We start from the raw sequence: 25183 nt of genomic DNA, 5'->3' as shown, positions 1-25183 counted from the left end.
TACTACTTGTTTCGTGTTTCTTGTCTTCCAGGTGGCTGCGCAGCTGATTAATCCATTTGGAGAAGACGATGACGACTTTGAGACCAACACATTGATAGACAGGAATTTCCAGGTAAAGCAGTCAGAGACCAAAGGGTGGAACTTTAGGTGTTTGCATACAGCTGGGGGTAGGCGACAGCAACAAGGTTTCAGAAGTTATGTTGCTGGTTGTGTGTGGAGAAAGCAGGTGGTATTCTTTTCAGGAGCCTGCAGTATATTAGCACAAGATGCTTGGGATATTTATGAGCGAGGAGATTAAAAGTAGCAGGAGTGGGACACGAACAAAAATGTATCAGCTTGCCTTAGTTTCATAGGCTTGAAATTTTATCCAAATGGCTTGGACAGTCTTTACAGCCATTTCTGTGTCAATCTGTATCCTTGCTTATCCCACACTCCACCCATGCCTATGCAGAATCTTCAGGACCACTAATAAACCAGTGTATCGCTTCAGTGAACTAGTCTGTGTCTCTTAACAGGTTAATTGCTAATGGTTGCATTCCCTAGTACATGTGCACCTGCATGTATGAACACACACACGCAAACGCACACTCTCTCAAAGGAAATCAAGAACTCATGAGGTGAAGAACTGTAGACCACAGTACTTCATAAACTGTCAGAAGCTTTTAGAAAGCAAACCTCTAGGGTGTAGGCAAACACAGCTGAGGTTCACAGCCCTGAGTGGCGATATTATTAAGCACCCCCCCTTTAGATCAGTGTGTATATTGAACCTAGTCAGTCAATGTAACTAGACAGCACGTGCATAACTTAATGACCACATACGAGATCGGTGCCATTTTGTGTAGTTAGCAAGTGCATATAACTTACTGAGCACATATGAGATCAGTGCCATTTTGTGTAGTCAGCATGTACATATAACTTACTGAGCACGTGCATCAGTGCCATTTTGTGTAGTCAGTCAGTGTGAATGTAATCTTGAATGGAGATGCACATGTGAGTGTGTAAGAAGTAAAAAGTCAGTAAGCATATGAAATATGAAGTATATATACAAGTTACAGCTCCCGATGTGTGTATGTACAATAAACGACTTGAATGCATACCCAGCCTCACTGTCTCATTTGAATACATGAGACATGGGACACAGTGTCAAAATGGGATCCGAAGTTGAAGCAGCTTACAAACCATGAGGCACGCCGTTAGAAGTGGAGTAATATCCACGAGTGAACTTAGGTCAGAGGTTATTCAAAGTTACTTAAATTTGTCCAAACATGTAGCATAGCATTCAAAGATGTTTGAAATGTCCAAGATAGTGGTATAATATTTAAAGTGTCTGAAATCATCTCCAAAGTGTTTAAAATGCTCGAAAAGGCTAAAATGTCCATATATTTTTACAATATCTGACGTTTTCGCAGTAACTAAGACTTTTTGAAGTTTCTGAAGTTTTTGAGGTATTTGCAGTGTTAAAGTAAAGCATTTTTGGAGAGGTTGTTGTGTACTTGAGCAAAATTACAAGTACCAGGTCTATACTTATGCTTAACAGAACTTTGTTATTACGGCAGAGGGATTTCATAGACCTGAACTACTGGTGTTTGATAATATTGCTGAGAAGTGGCGAGTGTTTGAGCAAGAACATGATATTTTCATACAGGCTGCATTTTCTGATAAAGACACACATACAAGAGCATTTATACTTTTTAATTTAGCTGGCCATTGAGTGGGAATGTTTATTTGTGTATGCACCTGCCGTGCATGCAGCGGAGGGGGAGAACTGCCATATTGCGATACAGGCTGAAATGTGGGAAGACCCTGAGTGCTTAAAATGTAAGTTTAGAGAAATGTGTAACCCTCAAATGAATACTGCTTTGGAAAGGCACAAATGTTACAAAAGAAATCAAAAGCCTGGTGTATCTATTGCAGCATATATTACTGACTTAAAAAATAAAGCAAAAACATGCAGATTTGGTGATCTACGAGATGAGCTCATAAAAGACCATCTTATATGTGGTGTTAATAATGAAGCAGTGAGAAAGATTTGACTTTGAGATAGTGAATTAACATTGAGCAAAGCCAATGAAATTTGTCAAATACATGAGATTACAGAAAAGCATACAAATATGCTTATGAATGAGAAAGTTTGCAGTATCTGCTAGTGCAAATGTTGACAGTGTGCAGCAGAAAGTTAAGATGAAAAAGAAATAAAACGAGAGTCAGTGCTATACCCCACCTCATTGCTGTCGCAATTGTGGAGGCAGTCATGAATCTAAATGGGAAAAGTGACTAGCTTTTGGTCAGCAATGTCACAAATGTAAAAAGTGGAATAATTTCAAAAGGCTTTGTAAGTCTAAAGTGTTGCAAGCTTGTATTAAAATATCTGAAGAAACAAGTTGATTGATAGAGACTGTAGCTAACTCTGAGTTGTGAGCAAACTTTCTATGTCGATGGTGTCTCTGTGATCGATGAAATACTTAATACAGTAGATTATCAGTTATCAGCAAAGTGGGAAATATTTTGTACTGTACACATTAATGGAAAAAGTACAGTTTTGTACCTACCATAAATGTAGATGTTCGAGGATCCACATTGCTGCAGTCCTAACTATTGGGTAGTCCGCTGTCCAGTCGGCCCGAATACCAGAGTATATGGCTGACGTCGGTCAGGGCGCATTAGACTGACGTCAGTACGTCAGGGTACTAATGCGCATGACCGACGTCATATCCTCAGTCTTTTCTTGCCCCAGATGTCAGAAGACCCTAAAAAGACAAGGCCCAATATACCTGCACCAAAAATATGTACAATATATACAAAAATATATACAAAAATATCAGCATATAACCTCACCTACACAACCACCCCTAAACACAGAGGGAAGGAGGGAGGGTTGACTGCAGCAATGTGGATACTCGAACATCTACATTTATGGTAGGTACAAAACTGTACTATGTTCTTCATTCCACATTGCTGCAGTCCTAACTATTGGGTAGAATCCCAAAGCAGAGGTAAGGGAGGCTGGCAAATCATAAAGAAGCAGGAGCTGACAACATGCCTTGCAAAATAGCTGTGGCAAAACCAGCCCTAGACTTAGAGTAGAGAGGAAGGTGATAATGCTTAGAGAAAGTATGCACTGAACTCCAAGTAGCTGCCTCCAAAATATCCTTAGTTGCCACCCCTTAGAAATGCTGTTGAAGTGGCAGTAGCCCTAGTGGAATGAGGCCTAATCCCAGCTGGAATCTCCTTGCCATGATGGGAATAACAAAATGCAATGCAAAACCCAATCCACCTAGAAATAGTTTGTTTTGATACAGGCTTGCCCTGAACTCAAAGCAAAAGAAACAAACAACTGCTGAGACTGCCTAAAATCCTTAGTCCTGCTTAAATAATAACGAATTGCCTGTGTACATCTAAAGTGTGCAAAATCTTTTCCCCTTTATTTTGGGGGTCTGCATAAAAAGTAGGCAAATGAATAGTTTGGTTTAAAGCCACACTAGAAACCACCTTAGGCATAAAGGAAGGATTAGTACGTAATGATACCCTATCCTTATGGAAAATCAAAAGGGCTCTACTGCCATAAGGGCCTGCAACTCAGACACCCTTCTTGCAGAAGTAATAGCCAACAGAAAAGCAGTCTTCCATGACAAGTATTTCAATTCAGCAGTAGCCGCAGGCTCAAAAGGTTGTAGAGTAAGTTTTTCCAACACAAAATTGAGATCCCAAGCAGGAGTAGGAGCTCTACGTGGGGTCTTATATTCTTTGCCCCTCTAAGAAACTGCTTGAACAAAGGATGCGAAAACAATGGTGGGTCACAATCATAGTGAGCTGAAATTGCTGCAGCATGAATCTTAATGGAAGAGAAGGACAAACCTTTGTCCAATAACTCAGTAAGATATTGAAGAGCCACATTCAAATTAGGCTCAGAAATCTCCAAATTCTTTGCTGTACTCCAAAATAAAAACCTCTTCCATTTTTCATGACACTTTCCTTGTACTAGGTCTTCTAGCTTCCATAATCACATTTAAAACTTGTTGAGGAAGTTGAGACCTGCTGTGTTTCAACACAGAATATGCCAGGCTGTTAGATGAAGAGAGTGAAGCTTGACATTGAGCAGATGACCGTCCTTCTGAGATAACAGATGTGGAATCAAAGGTAAAGGCCAAATTCTACTAAACTTCGGTGGCTGCACCTGCAAAAAATCTTTAACAGTTTGCATAGACTTAGCTTTGTCCTCCATTTTCTTTAAAACTGCTTCCACAGGCGAACCAAACAACACATCAGACTGTAAAGGAGCATCCAAAATCCTTGTCTTAACATGCTCAGCTAAATTCTGATCCCTCAACCAGGCATGCCTGCGAAGAACAGAACTAGTGGCAGCCACCCTCGAGGAGGCCTGTACAGCATCAAAACCACATTGCAAAGAATGCTTACCCACTTGTTCAGACACATGAACTAAATCCAGCAACTCTTTACACTCAATACCTTCCGCCAAAGCATCCACCTTAGATTTCAGTTGTGAAAGGAGATAATTTTGATATTTTAGCATGTGAAACTGACAATTCAACGCCCTCATGGCTAAAGTGGAAGAAGTATACACTTTCTTTCCCCATCTATCCAAAGCCCTTGCCTCTTTATCAGTGGGAACAGGGTTTTAACCACAGAGGCCTTAACACCTTTAGGTCCCTGAGAAACAGTTTCCGGGTCTGCCCTAGGACTCTTAAAAGATACTTATGAGCTTCAGGCACCCTATAGTACCTATCAGGTTTAACAGGAGCAGGAGGCAAAGAATCAGGGTTCAGGGAAGCCTCTGCAAAAACATCTTCCACCACATTCAACACAGGAGGTATAGCTAAGGGCCTATGCTGGGGTAAAACAAGAATTCCCTAAGCCTTTTCCTGGAATCAGAGTAATCCTGGCCTTCCCATTTAAAGTGCTCCCTCATGGAATGCAGAGTCTCTGAAAATGAGAAATCCTCAGGAGGAGAAGCTGTAGGAGTGGAATCATCCACATCAGAATCAGAATAAGGAGGATACTCCTGCAAATCTTCCGCAGAAGACTCAGAAGCCTCTGAACACTGTTCAAAACTATCAAACTCAGGTTCCACCCTAGGCCTCTTATCAGGAGGGGCATAGAACCTCTAATCATAGTAATCAAATCTTCTGCCATTTTAAGCATATGTTTCTTAGGCAAAGAACCTGAAGTGCTAGGAGAAGCCCCCACTGAAGCTAAACTTGGCCTACCTCTCAAAGAAGTTTTGGAAACAGAAGGAGAGGCTCTAACTACCTTGGGAAGAGAGGGAAGAACAGTTACCTGAGAAGCCCCTCAGCCTGGCCTACCTCCTGAGAAGGCACATCCTGTAACAGTAAAGTCTCTGCCTGAGACTCCAAAGAAACTCCTGGCAAAACCTCTGGCTCCACTGAGCCTTCTAAAGAACCGACGTCCGGGACTGCCGGTTCATCAACCCTAGGCTTCGCTGTTTTGTCCTTGCGCTTCTTGGACGAAGCGGGCGTCGGAGCATCCGTCGGCATTTTATAATTGCAACGCTTCCCAAACACTAACCTGGCACAGTCTAACCTTCTCTTAATAGTGCGTTTGTTAAACCTAGCACAAGAGCGCGATCCAACAACGTCGTGCTCAGGCCCTAAACAAGGTATACACAAGGTATGGTAATCCCTATGAGGTATCTGTTTCCCACAAGAAATACAGTTATTCACTTTTTCTGACATCCGGTTAAATACTGAGGCAAGAAAAACCAAAATGTTCCCAACGGGTACTTAGCCAACTCTGATTCGGTCTGAAACTCCGACTTCAGAAAATTTCAGAACGCCAACCTGCACTCGCAAAACTGCTTCTGCATCGGACCATGCGGCAAAAAGACTGAGGATATGGCGTCGGTCATGCGATTAGTACCCTGACGCACTGGCGTCAGTCTAATGCGCCCTGACCGACGTCAGCCATATACTCTGGTATTCGGGCCGACTGGACAGCGGACTACCCAATAGTTAGGACTGCAGCAATGTGGAATGAAGAACATCCTGTAGAGCTTAAAGTAGACACTCGATCTAAATGCAATGTTATATCAGTACAAATGTTTGATAAAGTACAAGCTGGTGAGAAACTTGATTTTGTAAAGTGTGCAAAACTAGTTGCTTATGGTGGTGAAGAGATTCAAACTGATGGCACAGTAGTTATTTCATGCCATTCTGCTGGGAACAGCTATGACTTGCAGTTTTATGTAGTTAAAAGGCACATGCAGTCACTGTTATGCCTCAAAGACAGCTTGAGAATGGGACTGATTTCATTTAGTAATGAGGTCCACCATATAAGTCTGAACAACCATGACAGTTTTACACAGAATATTTTAAGAAATATGCAGATACTTTCAAAGACGAGCTTGGCAAACTTCCAGTCGCATATTCCATGAAGTTAAACCATGAAGCCCAGTGTCAGACCAGCACAGAAGACACCAGTAACAATGCAGAGTAAAGTAAAAGCAGGACTAAAGAAAATGGTTAATTTAGGTGGCCTTACTCCAATCGAAGAACCTAGTGAATAGATATCCTCCATGGTCGTACCTCATAAGAAAAGCTCAGATGATATTCGAATATGTATTGATCCATGAGACTTAAAGCACTTAAGCATCCTCATCACCCAATGTGTACAGTCGAAGAGGTAGCCGCTCTCATGCGAAATTCCGCTGTTTTTTCAGTCTTGGATGCAAAAAGCTCCTTTTGGCAAATTTTGCTGTATAGCAAATCTTCATTGTTAATCACATTCAGCACACCATTTGGTAGACACTAATTTTTAAGAATGCCATTTGGAATTAATTCTGCCAGTGAGGTATTTCAACGTGCCATGGAACGATTTTTTTCTGGTTATCCATGTGCTGTTATAGTAGACAACATTATTGTTGGGGGGCAATGCTGAAGAAGAACACAATAGAAATTTCAGGAAAGTTCTAGACCATGCATGTCAAGTAAAAAACTGAATCCTCAGAAATGTAAATTCAAACTGAAAGACATTACTTATGTGGGATATTTTTTACAAGTTCTGGCTTACAACCAGATCTGTCTAAGCAAACAGCAATTGTTAAACTGCCAGTTCCAGAGAATATCACATCTTTACAACGTTTTCTAGGTATGGTCAACTATTTAGGAAAGTTCATCGCAGACTTCAGTGAGCTTTATGCACCATTACGTGAGCAGACAAGCAGCATGTCTTCAAGAAGGCATTCCCGTTGATTATGCGTCAAGAACTTTAACTCAAGCAGCAATGCATTATGCACAAATAGAAAAAGTGCTTTTGGCAGTAGTGTTGGCATGTTCGAAGTTCAGTGATTATATTTATGGTAGACCTATCCAAACAGAGCCTGTTCACCAAAACCTAGTGACAATTTTGAAAAAGCTAATAAATACAGCCCCAGCTCAAATGCCACACATGATGTTAAAATTGCAAAAGTACTATTTCAGTATTGTTTACAAAAAGGGCAAATTCTTGTACCTTGCTGATGCTTTGTTACACGCACCCAGACAAATGACTGACCAGCATGAAAATGAAACAGCAGACTGAAGTCATGGAAGTCAGAAATTTTTCATCATCATGGCTAGATGAACTAAGAAATCACACAGTTTTAGACCCAGTTGTTCGGAAGTTCAAAAATATCAGTCGAGGATGATCAACACGACAAAGTGGTTTACCACTGTGACTTGACATTCGGCAGTATTTTCCTTACAGAGATGAGCTCATGATGGAAGATGGAATCATCCTGAAAGGTCCAAAAGTGGTATTCCTAAAGCATTACAACAGGAATATATCCAAATTTTGTATTGTGGTCACCCGGGTACTGATTCAACCAAAAGAAGGGCAAGAGGCATTATATTTTTGGCCTTCATGTCTATAGATATAGAGAAGGAAACTCTAGCATGTTCAGTTTGCAACAGCACCAAACAGCATCAGCAAACAGAACCATCTTAGCTACACCAAATTCCTGGATTACCATGGTCGACGGTTGCTGCAGATATTTTCATATATAATAGATTTTCAAAAGGAATGGCCAACGTTACTTGGTGTTAGTAGACTCTTAATATCCCATGAAGCCTTAAAAGCGAACTAAAGAGCCATTCACAATACAAATAATAAAGCGAACTAATAAAACACAAGCTTTATTACTTAAAATAACACACAAACAAATACAACAGGAAGCACTTTCATTCCCTTCTTGGAACTTCATCAGAGGTCGGATGGGAATGAAAGCACTTACCAGTTGTATTTTTTTGATGTGTTCTTTTAAGTAATAAAGTTTGTGTTTTATTGGTCGTTCTTATTATTTAGTAGACTCTTATTCAAATTGGCTTGAAATTGGCCTGCTTCCTAACTTAACATCCATCACAGTTATTACAAAATTGCAGAGACATTTTTCTGTCCATGGTAGTCCGCACAAAGTCATGTCTGACAATGGTGCACCAGTTTACTAGTCAGCAGTTCAAGACATTTGCTGAGTCTTGCGACTTTGTTCATATTACCAGCAGTCGCGAGTGTCCACAAACCAATGGTTTAGCTGAATGTGCAGTTCGTAGTGCAAAGTATTTGTTGGAGAAATCTAAAAGAGATGTTACCAATGTTTTTCTTAACTTACTCAATCTCAGAAACATTCCTTAAGACAACTTGCTTGGGTCACCTGCTCAGAGACTGATGTCCAGACAAACACAAACACTTCCAATCAGTAAACAATTGTTAGTACCAAACGCAAAGTACAACAGAGTGGTCAAGGCTCAACTTTCAAGAAAATGTCAGTCACAAAAACTGTACTATGATAAAAACCAGTAAATCCCTTCGACCATTGTTACAAGGAAAAGTTGTGAGAATGCAAACATCCAAATGTTATGATCATGTAGAAATTGTGAAGGACATTTGTGAGGAACCAAGATCTTACATTACTCAATCTGAAGGAATGGATTACAGAAAGAATCATAGACATGTGTTATCTGTCTCAGAACCAGTGCCACAGCAGATTGTGCTAGTGACTCTAATTTCTACCGTGACTTGTCAACTGTTCGAATTCAAAAGCACCGTGTGCTTTCTTCGAACAACTCTGATGTAAACCCAGATGTTCCAGTACTGAAAGAATCCCCAGAGACTGTCCCTGTTGCCAAACTCAGTCAATTTCTATGTAGCTAGATCGGGTAGAGTTTGGAAACCCAATCCTAAATACACAGCAACTTGAACTTGAAATCAGTTATGCTTTGTTGAAATGTTGAAATAATGTCTAGCTCTTAAATATGCCTTTGTTCTTATATTTTGCAATGGCAAACAAAATTAAAGAGGTAGGATGTAGATCAGTGTGTATATTGAACCTAGTCAGCCACTGTAGCTAGATAGCACGTGCATATAAGTTACTGAGCATGTGCAAAATCAGTGCTATTTTGTGTAGTCAGTGTGAATGTAAGCTTGAATGGAGATGTACGTGTGCATGTGTGTGTTTGTGTTAGAAGTAAAAAGTCAGTCAGAAGCATATGACGTACATGTACAAGCTACAGCTCCTGATGTGTGTATGTACAATAAATAACTTGAACGCATACCCAGCCTTAGTGTCTCATTTAAATACATGAGAAATGCAACACACATGCATGTTACTGTACTTGGAACAGTGACTGGAATCATATTTGCACTCACACTATCTTTTTTAAATTTGCTACTTGAGGAATATCTGTAAAGAACACTGAATTTTCTGATCTCAGTCATGATTCCTGGGACTCTGGAGTGTTGTATGGCTAGCACTGAGGAGACCTGAGGCACAAGGATGAGCTCAGTGGGGTGCAGCCCTTGCATCACCAACAGTGCCAACTCTCACACCTAGAAGTAGGAGATATTGTAGTTGATTAAATATGTTTATTTACATTTGTTTACAGACAAATTCTGCACTGGGAATTAAAACCTCTTTTTAGCAGAGGCCCAGGGAAAAATACCACCAGTGCTAACCAACCTAGAAGTATGAGAAACTGGGCCAGATAACAAAAGACTTGCTTTAGTGTAAGTAATTATAGACAGTTGGCCTATTTATACAGCAGGCTTACATTAAGAACAAATCATTTAGAATTGGGCCCATTATAACTGACTAAAATACTGTGAGGTCAACAAAAGGAGAGCCATCCGAACTGAAATACCTTCCAGTATTGACCGATTCCTCAAATGCACAGTAATTACAGAAATGAAAAGGGAGTCTGCTGCAGTGTCCTAACCTGCATGAGGCTGAACACAAGTATTACTTGGCTGGTGCCTCCAAGACTTGGAGAATCGGGCTGCAGACGACAGAATGGAAGCAGGCAACAGGGTCACAGCTCCACAGCATATCTGCGGGTGTGTGTATGTATGCATATATATATATATATATATATATATATATATATATATATATATATATATATATATATATATCTATACATACATATATATCTATACATACATACATATATATATATATATATATATATATATATATATATATATACATACATATATATATATATATATATATATATATATATATGGTACTTTTCCGTTAAACCCCTGCCACTTCGTGCTGCTATGTTTTCATGTTATTTCAGTAACGGTAGTATTTGTAGTAGTAGAAATAAAGCATACAGCAATAGCGCAGAATCGAGAAATGCAACGGATATAATACACACATATAAACGTACACCTGTATACAGAATGACTGCCAAGTCTTTAATCACACACATATTTGCTAACGGGTACAACAACTAAAAACCAGGCTTGGATTACCAATGTAGGTTATAAACATCCAGCACATCAATAAAGAAATCCACTGACTCAGTTATAATATATTGGCATGTAACAAAAAAAATGGTACACTCCCGCGAAAACTAAAGAGAAAAGTGTTTAACACAACACACAACATTTCGAACAGGTGTTTCATGCAAATCGGTTTCCCACAGTAACGTCTCAGTAATAAGTGCAAGGTAAGATACCCTACAAATCTCACTGTAACAGCCCTCAATCTATTTTACACGGCAAAGAAGTTGAAATGTTAGTGTCACTTGGTGTGACAGTATGGTTAACAACAATCTCATTTTCTTGTTGGCAAGTCTTCAGCCTGAAGTATAATTCAGTGCAGAGATTTTCACTATAGTTTCCTCAGTCTTAATCTATTGTGGTTAACAAGTCTGTCTTTTTAACAAGAAGCATGATTTACCTTGTATCAAAAGGAAGCCAGAAGACCAGGGCTGCTAACCTTCCTAATCCCATTACGGCCTCCCAGGTTCTGACAAATACTCTACTGGCTTCAGGAAAAACATATCTCCTTCACACCTTCATTCACATCTCCAATATACTGAGGTTTACAGCTAAAAACTGAAGCCCGCCAAACTGAAATCCATTCTAATGAAATAGCGCGAAGTGGTAGGGGTTTAATGGGAAAGTATCTATATATGTATGTGTGTGTGTGTGTGTAGATATATATATGTATGTATGTATATAAGCATGTACTGTGGATATAAAAAGTGTACACACCCCTGTTAAAATGCCAGGTTTTTGTAATATAAAAAATGAGACCACAATAAATCATTTCAAAACTTTTCCCACCTTTAATGTAACCTATATCCTGTACAATTCAGTTGAAAAACAAATCTGTTCGGGGAAAAAATATAAAAAATAAAAAATATACAATAAGCTGGTTGTGTAAGTGTGCACACCCTTAAACTAATACTTTTTTGAAGCACTTTTTGATTTAATTACAGCATTCAGTGTTCTTGGGTAGAAGTCTATCAGCATGTCACAACTTGACTTGACAATATTTGCCCACTCTTCCTTGCAGAAGCTCTCTAAATCTGTCAGATTGTGAGGGCATCTCTTATGCACAGCCCCCCTCTTCAGGTCACCCCACAGATTTTCTATTGGATTTAGGTCTGGGCTCTCGCTGGGCCATTCCAAAACTTTAAATCTGAAGTAGTTAACTTAATTTTATCTGCAACCTGTGGGTATACGGATCCGTATCGGATCTGAGCCAGCAACTTTCTTTCTAGCATCTGCTCTAAGCTCCGAGCTCCTCCCCTTACCCATAATGCCCTACCATCTCCTGACCTCCCTCAGATCTCGTTTGCCGTGCCAGTAGTGTGCATCGTGGTCTCCTTTGCTCTGAGCTCAGGGATAGTAAGTGTTCTTATTACGTAAATCTAGTGTGTGTCTGAGTGATTTTTTTCCCTTACTCCCCTTGTTTAGTGTATCGCTTGTTCATAGGTTTAAAAAAAAAAAAAAAGTTTTGTTAACTTGGTAGAGTAGTTGTTAGGCCTGCCCTTCCCCTACCTGTGTTTGTGTGTGTTTTCTGGTAGGTAGTATTTTTAATTTTGGGTGCAGGACCATGGCTGATCAGCCAAAATCTGTTTTCAAAAATTGTACAGAATGTGGCCATAAGCTCTCCCCGGCTGATAATCACACTCTGTGTGTAATTTGCTAGGGAGTGGCACATTTGTCCACTCAATGTGCTATATGTACCGGGTTCAATCCGAGGGACCTTAGGGATCAGAAGGCCAAGTTAGTAGCCAAAGGCCTTCTCCTCGCTGCCATGCTGGAATCTGCCACGGCCTCGGTTTCTAGCACTCAACCTCCCACCCAGACAGGGACTCAACCTCCCTCTTCTTCTTCTGGTGATGGGTCTAATAAAGACAAATCTACAGTCAGCGTGGCTGACAATTAAAAAGAAACAGATAAAGAAAGGCACAGAAAGGATAGGGAGAAGAAAAAGGACAGACATCGCAAGAGATCCCCGGGCAGGGAGCTCTTTCTTAGTCCCCCTTCTATGGACATGAGGCCTGTTTCTCCACAGCTCCGGTCTCATTTCTCACCAGAGCCGTTGGAACATTTGGACGTGAGGCCTTCCTCCCCATTGCGCAGACAAGCCAGATCCGAGAATTTTCGGAGCTGGTAGCTCGGCGCCAATGGTTCCTCCAACCTCGACTCCGGCTGTTACCTTGAGCTCCTCGGATCCAATTTGTTCGGATTTGAGTGACTGTCGGAGCCGTGGACAGGGAGTCGGACACAAGGGAATGGATTCTTTGGCTCCAACCTTTTCGGATCCAACCCGTTCCCTCGGACCTCAGGCTACACTGGCTTCGGCTCCGGTCCCCGCTTCGGATCTGGGAAGGGCGTCTTCCTTGCTGGGTGTTAAGGAGGTCCACTCTCTCTTGTCCTTCGAAGTGGTGGAGAGCATTCTCTCCCAGGGATTGAGATCCCAGCCCATCCCCTCGGATACCACCCAGGCCCCCCTGGATTTGGCGACAACTCCCTTCATCCTGTCTCTGGGACAGCCCATGCCAGAGGATCCCCAGGTTAATGTCCCTGAGGAAACCCCTGCGGCTCACAAATCCCCTTCTGAGAGTCCCACTGAAGAGGGTCACCATAAGCACAAGTGCAAAAGAAGGCACTTGGACTCCCCCGAGTCCCTCACTATGGACACTGACTTAGATGAAGGAGAAGGTTCCCCCAGGTCACCTCCCGAAGATGTCTTCTTCGGAGAAATCATGGAGATCCTCCGCCAGAGGGGAGGTTGGTCAGCCCCAAAACCTTCTGGGGATGAGTCAGTGTTCCTGGAGGCCTTTGGCACAGGCCCATCTACTTCCTGGGTGTCTCCGCCAGTGGACCTTATTACCATGCGGGCATGGAAGGAGCCTGACACCGTAGAGCCCATCCCCAAATGCCCTGACAAAATTTTATCTCCCCCTTCCGACAGACAACCTTGGTCAAAAGGAGCCCCAGTTGACGCTATATTGGTTGCAGCGGCCACAAAGAAGGAACTAGCACAGGAGAGTTCCTCAGTCCACCCTCCAAACAAGGAGTCCAGGTCGGTGGATAGGTTTGGGAAGTGTGTCTATTCCTCAGCGACCTTTTCAATCCGTTTGCTGAATTATTTGTCACATGTGATCCGGCTTCAGTGAGACCTTGCTTTGGAATTCGCTTTGTCGCCCCCAGAGTCTTTATCGCTGCAGGACAGACAGTTGTTCTCTGCGAAAATGTCTACTCTGAAGTCAGTCTCAAACACGTCAATGTGGCTCCTTTCCCATGCCATGGAAGGAGCAGCTAGGGCAGCTGGAACAGGCATAGCCATGAGGCGTCATGCCTGGCTCAGGTTGTATCAGTTTGTGGACCCTTTCAAGGCATCTTTTATCAACGCTCCCTACGATGGTTCTTCCCTTTTTGGGAAGACAGTACGTGACACACTTGTCCAGAGCAAAAAGGATGGGAAGACTTTGTCTGCCATCGGGATCCGCTTCTCTAACCCTCAGTGGTCCTTCTCTAGGAATCAAAGAGGGCAGAAGAAGATGTGGTTCCAAAAATCTCAGTTTTCCCGGGATTCTCAGGACAGCTATTCCCCCAGAGGCAGAGGGGGACAGGAACGACTCTGACCCAGAGATAGAGGGGGTCCCAGGAATTTGGGTCTAGGGAATTTTTTTCTGATTGACCCGGTCAGCAGCCCTGAGGGGTTGCCTGACTGTCCTACTCTGGAGGCAGTCGGGGGAAGATTGTCCTTACACCCAGCGGCATGGGAGTCCATTATGACAGATCGCTGGGTGTTACAGGTAATATCTAGAGGTTACACTATCCCATTTGTTGCCCCTCCAAATATTCCAAAACACCTCTTGGATGTTCCACTCACTCACAGGGAGGCTGCAGCTCTAGAGGTTTCAAAGCTGCCTCTCAAACGAGCCATCGAACAGGTCCCCTCCGATCAGTCCAGATCAGGCGTCTACTCAAGGTTCTTTTTGATGCCAAAAAAGACTGGGGACCTCAGGCCCACTCTAGACCTGTCAACATTAAACCTGTCTGTAGCCAAACAGAAATTCCAGGTGGTCACCCTGCAATCCATTCTACCTTATCTCCGAGAGTGTGACCGGATGCGCTCGTTAGACCTCCAGGATGCTTACTACCACGTCAAAATACACAAAAGCTCCAGAAGGTTTCTGCACTTCCGGCTGGGAGCCAGTCATTTTCAGTTCAGAGCCCTACCCTTTGGTCTCACCACAGCCCCCAGGGTGTTCACCAAGGTAATGGCAGTTGTAGCGGCTCACCTGAGGCTTCAGGGTATTCAGGTGTTTCCATACCTGGACAACTGGCTCTTCGTTGAGCCCAACACGCATCACAAGTGTCTGGCCCGAGATTACTTCATTTGGTTGGTAGATCTACTGGGAATTACAGTCAATGTTCAGAAATCCCATTTGCAACCAGTACAAGTTCTAGACTTCATTGGGGTATGGCTAGACACTTTGCAGATGAAGGTATTCTTAACTCCAGACAGGATCTTACACCTCAGCTGCCACATAGCTCAGATAGCAAACTCCAAGTCTCCAAAGGCGAGCGAGGTTCTCCAGGCTCTGGGCTCCATGGCTGCCCCCATATCGATTCTCCCTTGTGCGCACCTTTATATGTGGGTTCTTCAATGGACTCTGGCTGTTCAATGGTCTTGGCTAGACCTGCCCATGGAATTTCCGATCAAGATCAGTCACGTCTGCAGGACGTCTCTTCTTTGGTGGTTAAGTTCACTGGAGATATCAGAAGGATGCCTCTTCGCGTCATCTCCAGTCCAAGCCACAGTGACCACGGACGCCTCCCAACTCGGGTGGAGGGGACACTGTTTGGGAAGGACAGTCCAAGGCACGTGGTCCCAGTCAGAGACCAAGTTGCACATAAATGTTCTAGAGATGAGGGCAGTGCTTTTAGCGTTGGAAGCCTATCACACTGTCCTTCCTCTCAGATTGATTGCAATTCAGTCAGACAACATGTCGGTTGTCTGGTATATCAACAAGCAGGGGGGAACCAGATCCTACCCCCTATGTCGTGAGGCCATGAGAGTGTGGGAATGGGCGATCTCCACCGGTCGGTTTCTGACAGCAATGCACATCCCGGGGTGCAGCAACATTTTAGCAGACAGATTGAGTCGGGCTATTCTGATGCTGTACGAGTGGTCTCTGAAACAGTCAGTAGCGGAGGAGATCTTCCTTGAATGGGGTCAGCCTTGCTGCGATCTCTTCACATCTCCTTCTAACGCGAAGTGCAGTGAGTTCTTCGCTCTGATTCCCTCACCAGGGGAAGTCCCCAGAGACGCTCTAGTCCATGCTTGGCCCCCTGGGCTTCTGTATGCTTATCCACCATTGCCACTCATTCCAAAGTTTCTTCAGAAAGCTTGCCGACTGCATTGCAAAGTGATCCTCATTGTCCCATTCTGGTCTCATCAGGTTTGGTTCCCATTCCTTTGGTCTCATCTCTTAGCTCCCCCATGGGTTCTGGATCCCTGCCCTGATCTAATCTTCCATCCGTCTGGTGCCTGTCCACCTGATCTGGGCAGCCTCAAGCTGACAGCCTGGCTGCTCTAGTTCCATTGATTCCCAGGACTCCTGGTCTTTCATCCCTGGTAAAATCCATTCTGGTGGCTTTGGGCCTCACAAAGAAAACTAGATCCCTTTACAGCCCCTGTTCCAGCGGTGTTAGATTTCCTGTCTGGCATTTTTCAGCAAGGAGCTAGTTCCTCCACAGTGAAAGTACAATTTGCAGCCATTTCCAGTTTTTACATTGGTGAAGACAACATTGCCTTAGCCTCCTCAAGACTGTATAAAGCTTTTCTTAAAGGTACTTTTCTGTTACGTCCACCTGTCAAGGATTCAGTGCTTCCTTGGGACCTTACCTTTGTTTTACAGGCATTGGTGGCTCCTCCTTTCGAACCTGCAGCTTTGGTGGAGTTGAAATTTTTGTCCTGGACGACTGCTTGCCTAGTCACCATTACATCTGCTAGGAGGGTTTCTGAGCTTCAAGCTGTCTGCTGTGCCTCCGTATTTGGTCTTTTACAAGGATAGGGTCTCTCTCCATACTAATCCTTCCTTCTTACCCAAAGTGGCATCTGAAGCAAACATAAACCAGTCCATTAATCTGCCTGTTTTCTTCCCTAATTGCCATTACAAATTAGATCTGATTTCTAGGGGTAGAGCATCCTTTGGTTCTGTGGTGCTCAGGAATATCCTTCCATAAGGGCCTCCCAGGATTGAAGTAGCTGAGGAATCTGTCCCACAGGTTGCAGATAAAATGAAGTTAACTACTTCAGATAAAGAAGTTATGTACTCACCATAACATTCCATCTGAGTAGTTATACTTCATTTTTCTGCAACATTCCCTCCCTCCGTCCCCCGGACCTTGTCCTGTCTTTTCAGGTTTGGTTCATTGGACTGAGTTGCTTATGTTTTTCATTTCAGCAAACTCGATCTGAGGAAAGATAGGAGATGGTAGGGCATTATGTGTAAGGGAAGGAACTCGGAGCAGATGCTAGGAAAAAAGTTGCCGGCTCGGATCAGACACGGATCCGTATACCCACAGGTTGCAGAAAAATGAAGTATAACTACTCAGATGGAACATTATGGTGAGTACATAACTTCTTTTTTTCTTCTGGTGAAGCCACTCTTTTGTTGATTTGGATGTATGCTTGGGGTCATTGTCATGTTGAAAGGTGAAATTAGGTTCATAGGTAGGTACTAGGCTATCTGCCCGAAGGCTTTTATAAGCCTAGCCAGAATGTGTTGGCTTTTGCCACCCCCTTAGATTAGTTCCCTGTGCCTCTCTCCAGCAGAGCCACTGAAGTGATCCCCTTGGTAAACTTTCTGTTTCCCATCCAATCATCAAGGTTTCTTTTAAAGAGTGTTAGTGAGGAGCTCTGACAAATGTAGATTGAAATCTTATTCCAAAGCATAGGAAGTCTCTGGGACAGGAATAGTACAGATGTGTACCTACCATAAATGTAGATGCTCGAGTGTATTCACTGTTGCAGTCATTACTCTTGGGTTATCCTGCTGGCAGGCTACCCTCGGTCGGCCAGAATTCCAAAGTCTAGGTCCGGCGTCGGTTGCTGTCGCCTCTTCCCTGACGTCAGTGCGCCAGGGGTATAAAAGATGCAGCCGACGCCATTTTCTTCAGTTTTTCTTACCCCAGATGTCAGGTGCCCCCAAATTGGTAGGCTGAAAAAATATGCCAATAAATATGCATGCACAAAGATTACATTTCCTTCATCTACAAGCAAATACACCACATAGGATAGAGAAGTGCAGATAAGTCCCAGCAAAGAAAAGGGGGATGGTGGGTGGGTAACCTGGACTGCAACAGTGAATACACTCGAACATCTACATTTATGGTAGGTACACAACTGTACTATGTTCATTGTGTTTCACTGTTGCAGTCATTACTCTTGGGTTTAATCCCAAAGCTGAGGATGGGTGGCTGGGCTAAATAGGATTAGGAGAGGCTATGAGGCCCTGCAGAACTGCAGTGGCAAAGCCTGCTCTGGACTTAGAGTAAAGAGGTAAGTGGTAGTGCTTTGTGAAAGTGTGCACTGAACTCCAAGTTGCAGCCTCTAAGATATCTTTGGTTGGTACTCCTCTGAGGAAGGCTGCTGCTCTGGTGGAATGAGGCCTAATGCCCTTTGGCACTGATTTGCCATGCTGAAAATAGCAGAAATGGATGCAATGGCGTATCCATTTTGAAATAGTCTGTTTTGAGATAGCCTTTCCTTGTGATCCTGCAGCATATGACACTAAAAGTTGCTCAGTCTTTCTGAAAGCTTTAGTTCTGTCCAAGTAGAAGCGTAACTGCCTGTGTATGTCCAGAGAATGCAGAATTTTCTCACCCTTGTTCTGTGGATTTGGATAAAAGGTAGGCAAGTGAATGGTTTGGTTGAGGGCCACACTGGACACCACCTTAGGCATAAATGTTGGGTTTGTCCTCAGAGAAACCCTGTCTGGGTGAAAAATCATAAAAGGTTCCACAGCCATGAGTGCTTGTAACTCCGAGACTCGTCTTGCAGAGGTTATTGCTAGGAGCACAGCTGTTTTCCAGGATAAGAATTTTATATCCACTGTTGATGATGGCTCGAAAGGAGGCAGTGTGAGTTTTTTCAAGACATAATTGAGGTCCCAGGCCGGAATTGGTGCTCTCCTTGGAGGCCTAATGTTTTTGGCCCCTCTGAGGTACTGCCTTATTAAAGGATGAGAATAAATAGGTGGTCCCGTATTGTAATGGGCTGAAATGTCAGAGGCATGAATCTTAATTGATGAGAAATAAAGGCCTTTGTTCAGCATCTCAGTTAGGTATTGTAAAATCTGAGGGATATTTGGTACAAGCGTGTCAATACCTTGTTCCTGGTTCCGAGCACAGAATCTCTTCCATTTTTCTGCATAAGATTTTCTGGTACTGGGCCTCCTGGCCTCCAAGATAACATCCATTACAACTTTTGAAAGAGGAGTGTTCTGAATGGCTACATTATCCGCCATGCTGCCAGATTTAAGGTCCTGAGTTGGCTGTGCAGAATCCGATTGTTTTGTTGGGTCAGCAAGTGAGAAGTTTGAGGCAATATCCATGCTGGGCCTTGAGATAAGCTCTTTAGGATTGGGTACCAGTGCTGGCATGGCCAGTCTGGTGCAATCAGTATCACTTTTGGCTTCTCTTGTCTGACCTTTAGGAGTACCCTGGGAAGGAGAGGCAGTGGAGGAAAGGCATATACTGTTAGATTTTTCCAGCTGAAGGATAGGGTGTCCACTTTCCATGCTTGCTTGTGATGAATCCTTGTGCAAAATCTCTGCAATTGACAGTTGTGAGGGGAGGCAAATAGATCTATGTCTGGGCATCCCCATTTCCTTGTTATCATGCTGAAGACTTGTGGATCCAGTTTCCATTTGTGGGTATCCATGAGGTTTCTGCTTAGTTCGTCTGCCAGTGTGTTTGTTTTTCCTGGCAAGAATTGTGCTTGCAGGTGAACTTGAAAAGTCAATGCTGTGTCCCATAAGGTCATTGCTTGTCTGCAGAGGGGGTAGGAATGTGTACCTCCCTGCTTGTTTATGTACCACATGACCGTAGTATTGTCTGTCTTTATCAGTAGCTGTCCTGGATGAAGCAGGTCCTTGAAAGCTGTCAGGGCATTTTGAACAGCTAGCATCTCTTTTTGATTGATGTGAAGATGCATCTGGTTTGCAGGCCATGTGCCCTGAATACATTTGCCTGCCATATGGGCCCCCCGGGCATAATCTGATGCATCCGTTGTCAGTGTCTGTCTGGCTGTGGGTAAACTGAATGGCAGACCCTTGTTGTGGTGACAGGCCTCTGCCCACCATCGAAACTCCTGTTGCAGGCAGGGAATGAGTGCAATTACTGTCTCCAGGCTGTGGCAATGCTGAGTCCAAACACTTTTTAGATACCATTGTAGTTTTCTCATATGCAGTCTGGCATATGGAATTAGTAGAATGCAGGATGCCATGAAACCCAAAGCCTGCAGGATTTTCCTTGCAGATAAGTGGGTTTTTGTTGCCAATTTCTTGAAGTAAGAAGTCAGTTGCTTTTGCTTGTCTGGCATGAGATAAGCCATCTGGGCAGTTGTATTTAAGCTTGCACCCAGGAATATTATCTCTTGAGAGGGCACTAGTTTTGATTTATTTTCATTTACTGTGTACCCTAGGCCAATTAGTAATCTTTTTACAAACGCCAGATGCTCTAGAAGAATGTCTTTGCTGTCTGCTTGAATTAGGCAGTCGTCCAAGTAGGGATATATTTGAATTCCTCTTTGTCTGCAAAATGCAATTACTGGTGCCAGGCATTTTGTGAAGACCTTGGGCACAGTAGATAAGCCAAAGGGCAGTGCAGAGAATTGGTAATGCATTGAGCCAGCTATGAATCTGAGGTATCTTCTGCAAGATTGTCTGATTGGGGCATGCAGGTATGCCTCTTTTAGGTCCAAAGTTACGAGCCAAGCTTTCTTGCCCAGCATGGGCAGTAGCTGCTGTAGAGTCAACATCTTGAATTTTGGAACTTCTAGAAACGTATTTAGAATAGACAGGTCCAGTATTGGTCTCCAGGTTTTGTCCTTTCTGGGCACTTGGAAAAGTCTGGAGTAAAATCCTTGCCCCTGCTCTTGTTGTGGTACTTGTTGAATGGCCCTCATGTCCATGAGGGCTGTAATTTGTTTTTGTGCCTCTGTCCATTGATTGTGTGGCAGGTCTGGCATACCTTTTGACCTTGGTAGGGTGTGAAAATGGAACCTGTAGCCTTGGGACACTATGTTCAGGACCCATTTGTCCTGGGTAACCATTTGCCAATTTGATGAAAAAAGTGCTAGTTTTCCCCCTAAGGGAGCTGTCAAAAGAAAAGTGCCTGCATCTGGCAGAGGAAAGTCATTGGGACTGTTTCCTATAAGGTTGTGATTTGTCTTCTCCACTTTTGGAGGTAGGAGCACCCCATTGTTTAGGCCTGTATGAGCCTTGGGGCTGTGATCTGCCTCTGGGATGCCTGTATCTGCCTCTTTGTGGTCTGTCTGACACTGGAAAGGACCAATTTTTAGAAGGCCAGTTCCTGCTAAACCTGGGTGGCTGTACCTGTAAGAAATCCTTGACTGTCTGCATGGATTTTGCTTTATCCTCCATTTTTTTTCAACAGCTCTTCTGCTTTAGTACCAAAATATCATGCTGTAATGGAGCATCTAATAATTTTGATTTAACATGATCAGGCAGATTCTGTTCCTTTAACCAAGCATGCCTACTAATAACAGAACCTGTAACAGCAGTCCTGCAAGAGGCCTCCAGTGAATCATAACCACATTGCAAAGTATGTTTTCCCACTTGTTCAGCTGCATGCAATAAATCCTGCATTTCCTTGTTCTCTGAACATTCAGTATTTGTCAACAATTTCTGTTTAAGCAGTGACATTAAATATTGCTGGTATTTAAGCATATGAAACTGACAATTTAAAGCCCTTACAGCCAAGGTAGCAGAAGTGTAAACTTTTTTCCCCCATCTGTCTAGAGCCCTAGAATCCCTATCAGAGGGGACAGGGTTTTTTTGCAGTGGAAGCTTTAACTCCTTTGGGACCCTGAGATACAGTTTATGGGTCAGCAGCGGGATTTTTATGTAGGAATTTATGAGAATCCGGGACCTTGTAGTATCTGTCTGGTTTAGCAGGCACAGGGGGTAAAGAGTCAGGGGATAGGCCGGACACTAAAAATAAATCATCTACAATGTCTAGAACAGGTGGAATAGCAAGGGGTCTGTGCTGAGGAAGTAGCAGAAAGTCTCTGAGCCTTTACTTAGATTCAGAATAATCTTGGCTCTCCCAGTGAAAATGCTCCCTCGTGGTATGCAGGGTTTCCCCAAAAGAGTAATCCTCAGGAAGAGAGGCTGAAGGAATGGAATCTTCAGCATCAAAATCCTCACAGGGAAGCATGGAATAATCCTGTTCAGAAGAGGAAGCAGAGGAAAAGGAAACCTGATCTGAAGAATCCTACTCTATCTCTTGCCTAGGCCTCTTATCAGGAGGGGGATGGGAACACCTGATCAAAGTAATTAGGTCTTCGGCTATTTTGAGCATCTGTTTTTTAGGTATGGCAGTCTGAGTAGGAGAATGCTGTACTTGTTTCTTTGTCTTTAGAGCTGCTTTAGTCTTTGTCTTTGAAGCTGAAGATGGCTTAATATATAGTTGTGTAGGTCTGAAGACACCCTCAGAAGCCGATGCCTGCTCAGCGGCTCCGGACCCATCTGAGGGAATGATTTCCGAGTGTCCAATACCTTGAGTATCCAGAGGCCCAGTCGGCTTCATGTGGGAGTCGGAAGCGGCCTGTGGCTCTGAGGTAGCGGGCGCCAGGGGCTGCAAAAGCGCCTCACTGAGAACCAGCGACTGGCCTAGCAGAGGCCTTGTCGTCATCGGTTTTGGACCTCGGATGCCTATCCTTTTCCTTGTCCTTGCGTTTTTTGTAAACTCCGGTCATCGGCTGTTCTGACGGCATTGTATAATTAAACCTTCGGCCAAAGTAATGAAATGCAAAATTGAACTGACGCTTAATAGGGCGTTGGTTAAATCTAGCACAAAACTGACAGCTAGCAATGTTGTGACCAGGGCCTAGGCAAGGAATACAGTAAGAGTGAAAATCCTTATGAGGTATTTGCTTCCCACAAGAAATACAATTGTTAACTTTTTCTGACATCAGTCTAGAGCAAGAAAAAAGTTTTCCCCAACGGGGTACTTAGCTTTAATGAAGACTTCAGTTCTGAAATTTGGATTTGAAAATCTCAGGAGTCGGCCGACCGGCACTTGTGAACTGCTTTTGCTTCGGGCACCGCATGGCAAGAAAGACTGGAGAAAATGGCGTTGGCTGCATCTTTTATACCCCTGGTGCACTGATGTCAGGGAAGAGGCGACAGCAACCGACACCGGACCTAGACTTTGGAAATCTGGCTGACCGAGGGTAGCCTGCCAGCAGGATAACCCAAGAGTAATGACTGCAACAGTGAAACACGATGAACATCTATCCCTCCAGCACGTCCTATTTATTGTTGTGGTGATGTTTAGATCCCTAGACCATGTGGTTCGAATGAATAAGGTTTTCTTTAGGTGGAGCATGTCCATCAATTCTGGGTTGGACATGGCCTTGTATGTCAGGCAGAGATCACCTCTGAGTAGGCGGTATGCAACTGAGTACAGCTGGAGTTTCTTTAGTCGAGCTGCATAGGTCATCTGTTTGAGGCCAGTGATCCTCTTGGTGAGGTAACTTCTGTGGTCTTTCCAGCTGTTGCAGGTGTCTTGTAAGGTACATCCCAAATGGGGCATTGTACTCTATGATGGGTGTGATGAGTGATGAGTAGAGGTGCACAATGACCTCTTTTGATCTGGATGCAAACCCTTTTGTGATTGGGTGGGCCACGTTAGAAGGATTTTCTAACCACTTTGGCAATGTGATTATCAAAGGTGAGATTTCTATCTACTTGGATCCCCATATCCCTTATTACGTTTTCCATATTTAGGGGACTACCACCTATGTGGTAGTTGGTGGGTACTTTGTTTTTTCCAAAGGGGATGACTATGCACTTTTTGGCATTTAGCTTGAGGCCATGATTTTGACACCAGGTATCTGTCTCAGTGAGACCCTTTTGGAGGATGTCTGTGTCAGCCGGAGAGTCAATTATAGCCCCTAGTTTGCAGTTGTCTGCGAACTTGGTCAGTCATAGTCCTGTGCTTACCTGCACCTCTGAGAAGTATATGCTGAACAGGAGGGGTTCCAGGACTGAGCCCTGGAGAATGCCACTTGTAACCAATTTAAGAGTCGGACCTAGCTCCCACAGCTCTCACCATGTGGGTTCTGTCCGTGAGCCATTTGGCAACCCATCTTGTGATGTAGGGGTTTATGTTCAGGCTGGTGAGCTTGTCTATAATACCAGAATGGTGTCAAAGGCCTTTGCGAGGTCTAGGTAGGCTGTGTGTACCACCTTTCCTTCATCTATTAGCCTTGGTAACTGTCTCAAAGTCATCCACCAGGTTTAGGAGGCATGATCTGCCCTTAATAAAGCCAAACTGGGTAGGGTCCAGTGTTTGGAGGTTCCCAATGTCTCTGTTAATGAATTCCATGATGATGGGCTCCATAGCCTTGCAGACCAAGCTAGTCAGGCTTATTGGGCAATAGTTCCTGGGGTCTGTTGTGGCTCCAACTTTGCGGAGCAGAATAACCATTGCTGTGTGCCACTCTATGGGTACGTAGTCTGTGGGGAGGCTGAGTCTGAACAGTGTGTTTAAGTGAGGGGTTAATCCGTCTTTGAGCTCATGTAGGACGCAGCCTGGGACACCATCCGGTCACATTGATGCTGTGTTTTTGGCTTTGGAGAGGGCTATTTTAACCTGAGTGTCTGTGATTTCAGGGACTCTACATTCTTCAGGTATGGTTATAGGCCCTTTTGGAGGTGAGAGGGGGGTGAAGTTTGCACTGAACCTGTCTGCCAGGATGTTGACGATATCAGTCGGTTTAGTGTATTTTGTGCCATTCTGCACTAACTCCGAGCAGATCTGAGCATTGCCATTTAGATTCTTGACATAGCTAAAGAATGCCTTGTGGTTATCTTTAGAGTCCTTGGCAATTTTTCTTTCGAAGCTCGCCTTGGATGATTTTATGAGGGATTGTAGTTTCTTGCTGATACTAATCAGGGATGTCTTCCCTTCTTGGGATTTTACTCTTTTCTGTACTAGTTTCCTCCTCCTATTGTATAGCTTGTTTATGGCAGGAGTCCACCAGACTGGTTTCCTTTTCTTGGAGGAGTGAGTCTTGGTTTTGTTTGGGATTGCACGATCCATGCATTCTTGTAGATGCCCGTAGAATACATTAGTAAAGGATTTTGCAGCTTGGACA

At 43.6% G+C, this 25183-nt stretch overlaps 1 protein-coding gene across 1 annotated transcript in view; it reads left to right on the top strand.

Moving 5' to 3' along the window:
* Positions 1–25183, top strand: part of LOC122810835 (bestrophin-2-like) — a 310332-nt gene that overhangs the window by 209490 nt on the left and 75659 nt on the right. The window contains exon 7 of the mRNA XM_044082389.1: positions 32–112. Coding sequence (XP_043938324.1) covers positions 32–112 — 81 coding nt within the window. The remainder of the gene's footprint in view (positions 1–31; positions 113–25183) is intronic.

The sequence above is a fragment of the Protopterus annectens genome, chromosome 9.part0 (genome assembly GCF_019279795.1).
Source record: "Protopterus annectens isolate FY-2018-M chromosome 9.part0, PAN1.0, whole genome shotgun sequence".
NCBI lineage: Eukaryota > Metazoa > Chordata > Ceratodontiformes > Protopteridae > Protopterus > Protopterus annectens.
This window is presented reverse-complemented; position numbering and strand designations above follow the sequence as displayed.